General features: G+C 47.3%; 1 protein-coding gene across 2 annotated transcripts in view; it reads right to left on the bottom strand.

Moving 5' to 3' along the window:
* Positions 1-590: 590 nt before the first annotated feature.
* LOC126546185 (monocarboxylate transporter 5-like) overlaps positions 591-6,249 on the bottom strand; it is a 68,622-nt gene continuing 62,963 nt past the window's right edge. For both annotated transcript variants that reach the window (XM_050194329.2, XM_050194330.3), the window contains 2 exons: positions 3,192-4,367; positions 591-2,091 (listed from right to left, as the gene is read on the bottom strand). In XM_050194329.2, coding sequence (XP_050050286.1) covers positions 1,931-2,091; positions 3,192-4,367 — 1,337 coding nt within the window. In that variant the 3' untranslated portion in view covers positions 591-1,930. The remainder of the gene's footprint in view (positions 2,092-3,191; positions 4,368-6,249) is intronic.

Below are 6,249 nucleotides of genomic sequence, written 5' to 3'. Positions count from 1 at the left end.
CGCCGTATCGGCCCTTGGACACGGCGCGGGACTCGTGGTGAGGCAACCTGTTGAAATATACATGACTACGCGTTGGTAATCATTCCTGTCCCGCTCACGTGCTCCCGTGCCGTCCATGAACGCCATCGCAGGCGCCGCGTCTCCTGCAAACATGGCTCAACGCCTATCGCTTCGTTTCGCCGCTCTAGTCACGCCCTGTGCAGGGACTCCGGAAATGCTGCGATGCATCGCTTTGTTTCCATACAGTCGCAACTACGTTTCTGCCTGAACGAAGCGTAGTCGCAATGCATTAAAGCAAATTCTCAAAATATTAGTTGCATCTGTGCAAGCAAACAGCTAGGGCGTTGCAGCTCAAGGTGCCGTTTACACTGTTATTGATATTGCATATATGCGACATATATATGTGTGACACATGTGCGACATTCCTATAGGTGTTTCGCACTGCGCGGTATTTCGAACTAAATGCACCTGCACGAATGTGTTACGGCTGGAATAATGCAACAGTTCTGTTCCAAAATTATTCCTTTTCGTGCTTCACCTGGAATTGCGACTCGGGGTGGAGGACGAGAGACAGACTCTTGTAGCAGACGAAGAGGAGACGAACAGCTTTATACATTATGTATACAGATATAGCAGGTAATAGCATACAAGTAGCGGTGCCGAAGAGCGCACCAGACTGACGGGGCGGCTAGTGGGACTTAACAATGGGCCGTTTCCGCCTTGGCAATCCATCGTCGGCAGGAACGAGGCGGGCCGGTGGGGCTGACGTCAGCCGCGTCGCATTCCTTTTTCGTCGCGGCAGCAGTCTTGATGCGGCGCGCCACCGGATTCCTCAGTTCGATCCACGGGAACAGGTTGGCAGTTTCGTGGAACTTGCCAGGTTGTCAGTCACAAGGCCTTCAGAAAAACGAGGAGGGCGGGGGGGGGGGGGGGGGGAGCGCCCGTTGCCTCGATGATAGGCACGCAGTGTGGCACAACACCTGGCCAACACCCGGCCGTTATCACCATAGTAGACCGTTCCCGAACAGCGGGTGATAATGAACTATAGGTCGAACGACAAGGAATCGTTGTTATATCTGCCTAGGGGCCGTATAGTGAACCTATTCACGCCTGGACTAAAAGCTCAGCACAGGATATTTATATCGTGAAGCTGTCCACCCCTGGACTAGAAGCTCAGCACAGAACACTTAATTTACGCATCAATTTAGACGATATCTTTAATTCCACCTCTTCTAAAATGTTTATTCCTTCGTTCCTTTCTTTCTTCTTGGGCGGAAGGAGCGCTAGAAGGTTCGATTTTATTCAGCGTAGAATAAACAAGGTCAAGTCCTTGTAAGACATTAATTATCAAGTTGTTTGGCCAAGAATTCCGAAACGCGAGTAAAGGTTTTTTTTTTTACATTTTTCTCTTTCCTTCTCCTTTTTTTAAGTGAAAGAAGCCCATGCTGTAGCCTTGATCACATAACACATGATTTTCACCACAGCCTTTATAAAAAGACCTTCAGGAATTTCACTTTTCTTTAAAAGAATGCTGTAGTGATCGGCTTTATGGACGGATATAGATGAATGATAACCGAAGCAGCAACAATGAGGTATTTAATAATGAAAAGGTAATTATGCAAAGTGGTCTTCATATGGTTTTAGCGCAAGACGCGTATGTATGCACATCACCGCTGAGTAACAATGATGCAGTTCCGAACGATGGCTGTCGCAGTCTGTGTTCACAATTGGTAGAGTTAGGAACGCTGACTTGGCCTCCGTTTCTCTGCTGTGCAAGCACCTTGACAGTTCACGAGGCACAACACAAGTAGCGCACAGAAAAACCTATTCCTTCACGCGCGAAAACAGCGTCTGAGGCGTCAGTCTCATCGTTCTTGCAAGCGTGATACATTAGTAAGGTCCTGCCCTAGTTCTGGCGCACATCAATTCTTCAGACTTCTTGTGGCCGGGTGGGCTTGCTTGGCCTGCTCACAAACGTCCATACTTTGTCCACTAGTGGCCCAACGTACCAACTGAGCGAAGACAGAATGCATGCTACCGCCATGGTGTAGAAAAGGCCGTTATAGCTGTGCCAGTTGTCCTTGAAGTAACCTGGAAAAAGAAAAGCAAGCACGCGTCGAAAGGCTGCAGTCGTACGTGTACATTATTCTGGCACCTTCCTCTGTGACCTAGCGGCAATCTGAACGCGCACAGACGAAGAGATCTCTGCTGACCTCTGCGCACAATTGAAGCCGAGGTAGGTTTTTGACATTACCGGAAACGTTCTTACAGAAATGCAACATTTGAAAATGAGCCAAGCACTGCAGAATAAACTAAAGCTTCTTAGGCAAAATTTTTATGCACTTTAATAATCAACCGCTTTCTACGACAAGTTTGGTTAGGAGCAGTCTTCGTGGAAAGCACGTGGGCCACGGCGCATTTGACAGGAGCTGCCGTTGGGGTCGGGTGTCGGTGTCGAGCGGCACCCGTAAGTTCAAAAGAGCTGTTTGGATCGAGAGCCCACCTTTCACCCCGAAGAGTTGGAACGGCGAGTAAGCAACCGTAGCCTCACTACAAGAAACGGTAAATGCCCAGGTCTCTCTTGCTGTACCTTGCGTACTTTTTACAAAAAACTTTATTCCGTGTTTCCTCTAAAAGGCATAGTTGCATACTCCTGTGTGTAATTTAATTACGTACATCTATCCGCCACCATTGTGCGCGTACAAACTTCAATTTCTTTTCGTCCGGGCAGTAACAGGGTGTTTGATTTTAAGTTACACTTTCTTTAATGTCCAAGGTTTGCATGCTGTCGTTTGGGATCACTTAGCGGCACAATGGCCCTGTAGAATGTGCGGGACTATTGATAAGCTGTTTCTTCGTCCATGTTATGAAAGCAGAAGGATAATAGCAATTGTACTGGCCCACATGAGCAGCTTACGTACATCCTTAATGGCTGCTCAAGCAAATGCATTTGAAAGGACTAACTAACTAACTAACTAACTAACTAACTAACTAACTAACTAACTAACTAACTAACTAACTAACTAACTAACTAACTAACTAACTAACTAACTAACTAACTAGCTAGCTAACTAACTAACTAATTAAATAAATAAATAAATAGAGAAATAAATATTAAGGTACTTTTGTACTTTTTGATGTTGCCGCTAAGAAACAAAGCGGCGAAAAGCTACTGGCACCTTCGGTCTCACCTATGATGAAGGGTCTAAGTAGGCAAGTAATGCCGATGAAGAGGTTGCATAGTCCAAAGGCCATAACTGCTAGCTGGGGTCCAAGGAACTCGGTGAGAAGGACAGGAGTCATAAATATGAGTCCACCGGTCACAAGGCCGAACAGCAGGGTCACCACCACAAAGAACCAGTAGCTGTCCATAAAGGGCATGATAATCATTGTCGAGCCCGTGATGATTCCTCCACTAATAAATATTCCTTTGTTGTCCATTATATTCTTGTACGCCAAAAGACCAGGAATCGGCTTGCTGAATAGGTCCGATATTCCATACACAGAGAGCAGAAACACTCCGTCGCTTATCGACAGGCCCTTGTCCGTGGCGTAATCAGGAATGATGATAATGAACGTGCTAAACACGAAGAAAAAGCCTACTGCCGAGGTGGTGACTAAGATGAAGTACCGGTTTCCCAGCAGCTTCAGGTCGTTTAGCACAACGCGAATGATGTTTCCGCACAGAGAAGGGGTGGTGCCACCGTCGTCGGCCAGCGAGGCCTTCGGAGGCTGCTTCCCGTTGGGCGGGCTGTTCAGAGCAGCGTCGGGCGCTGCCTCCCACAGCGGGGCCAGGGGACCGGGCTCGTTCAGCTTCTTCAGACTGGTCGCTGGACTGCATCTGCGGTCCAGGTGTTCGTCCCGGCTGCGCCACTGTTCGCCGTCGGAGACCACCATGCAGAGGCCGGACACGGACACTGCGCACGCGCTGTCGCCGTCACCGAGGGCGGAGCGAACGGACATGCGCGAAGAGTGGCGCCTTCCGATGTTGCCGCCGTGCGTGTTGGTGTGTCCGTTCTGGAACGGGTGGAAGTCCAGGCTCTGGCACTTCTCGCGGAGCGGCTCGAGCATCTTCTCGTCCTCGCCGTCTGGCTTGGCGCTGTCGGCGTCGCTTTCCTTGCGCGGCGCCTGGTAGAGGGGCGTCAGCAAGATGGAGCCCATGACGCCGTGCAGGATGGTGCTTCCATAGATGAGCAGCGCTCCGCGCAGCCCGAACTCGTTGATGAGGTACTCGAGCAATGGGGGCCAGAAAAAGGAGCCAATGGTGGAGCCTGAGTAGGCCACACCGCAGGCTATGGCACGGTGCTTCTCGAAGTGTTCCGTAAGCAACAATGGCGTCAGGTTGCAGACCATCCCCGTTCCGGCGCCTGCGAAAGCCGGATTGAAGCTTTAACGTGGCATTGAGGAGTGGGGGGGGGGGGGGGAGAGAAGAAAATGCGCGCTCCTGCTTCTGCATATATTGAGGGTTTCCGTCTCGTATTAGAGGTTGCACCGTTTTACATCAATGCATCCGCCCTATTTCTTTCACGCGCCGCGGTAGCTTAGTGACTATTGCGTTGCGCTTACGAGCCGGAGGTCGAGGGTTCGACCCCGGCCGCGGCGGCCCTATTTCGATGGGTGCGAAAGGCAAAAAAAAAAAAAAAACGTTCGTGTATTTAGATTTAAGCACACGTTAAAGAACGATTCAGAATTAATTTGGAGCCCCCAACTAAGGGGTGCCTCATAATCAGATCGTAGTTTTGTCATGTAGAAACCCAGAATTTAATAGTTTAACTTGAGCTGCTTCTATCGCTTTTTTATAACAACGGCTATTAAACCTCCGTTGCATGATAGAGATATATGCTGGCATGAAGACCTCTTCTATTTTATGGCAAATCAGATCTGCGGAAGCCCGCAAGGTGGAGGAAGGTTCATGAAAGGGAAAAAATTGTCATCCACCCGACTACACAACACGAAGTTACAAACGAAACCCATACGGGCATCTCAGAAAGGTTCGAAGTTGAAGAAAAACTTTATCCTGCTCTGGGGGACGTCTACATCCGGTTTCATTCCCATCATCGTCTATTTCACAAAACTTAAATCAGACGGTCATATAGACCAGTGCAACGATAAAAACTGCTCATAGTGAAACGACCCATTCCGCGTACGCGTGTCTGACATGCTCGATTTCGTAAGCACAAGGAAGATGTTGTGAATAAACTAAGGTGTATATGACTGTCGTAGCTTTTGTGAAGAAATCGTGCTGCAAGCTCTCGAACTGATGCACACACTGCCAGAAAGCTATCCAAGGAATGGAGCGAGGACCACAACTCAACCGCGAGACCATTCGGCTCATTTTCAAAGAAGCTCTTGCTAAGAAAAAGATTTGCTCCTAAGTTGAGACCATGACAAATGCACAAAGGAACAGTCGTGCGCACTGTTCCTTAGGGATATGGCTACGTGCCATATGCAAAGACATCTGATCAACTGTCCGCCCTATTTTCTGAAGTTAATCGGTAAATCTTCGATTTATTTTTGTTCTCCAAGATGACATTGAGGATTTAGCTTTTCGTGAATATCGGCGGCGTCATGGAAAAGACGACGGTGCAAGATCAGTACCTAATGAGTAATTCCAACAGAAGCATTGATCGTCGACTGGAGCATTCAAAATGGTTTACATTACCGATACTAAAAGAGACTGTACTAAAGTTTAGCTGAGCACTCAGCGCTTTCCATGTACCAGCCGCAGACGTGGAACTTTATTGCCAGACAACAGCGGGACCATCTATCTCAATTTTCCAGCCTGTTCCTAATTAAAATTCTCCAAGTGGTAAAACACACATATAGAGCTTGGTCGTCGAAATTCTGCTGATTTCTATGACCAGGCACCACACTACTACTATCTAAGAGAGGCAGGCCTCTGTGTGGGAAGCATTCATCTTGACTGTTCTCTTTTTATATGCAAATAAGGACAGAAACTCATTTCTGATTCTTTGTGCGCAGACAATCGATCGCTGTTTTTTTAAGCTTGATCACAGAATATAATAATAATAATAATAATAATAATAATAATAATAATAATAATAATAATAATAATAATAATAATAATAATTATTATTATTATTATTATTACATCCATTCTTTTACAGTTACATATCCAGCCCGCATAAGCAACAGTGCTTGTGTGCGAGGCTGGGCAGTACGGCAGGTAGTACCAATACGTGTACAACGGATATAACAAACAAACAAAAAATCCTAAAAGAAAAGGTA

This window comes from Dermacentor andersoni, chromosome 1 (assembly GCF_023375885.2).
Source record: "Dermacentor andersoni chromosome 1, qqDerAnde1_hic_scaffold, whole genome shotgun sequence".
NCBI classification, from domain to species: Eukaryota; Metazoa; Arthropoda; class Arachnida; order Ixodida; family Ixodidae; genus Dermacentor; species Dermacentor andersoni.
Note: the sequence above shows the minus strand (reverse complement) of the source record. Positions and strands in the feature narration are given on the sequence as shown.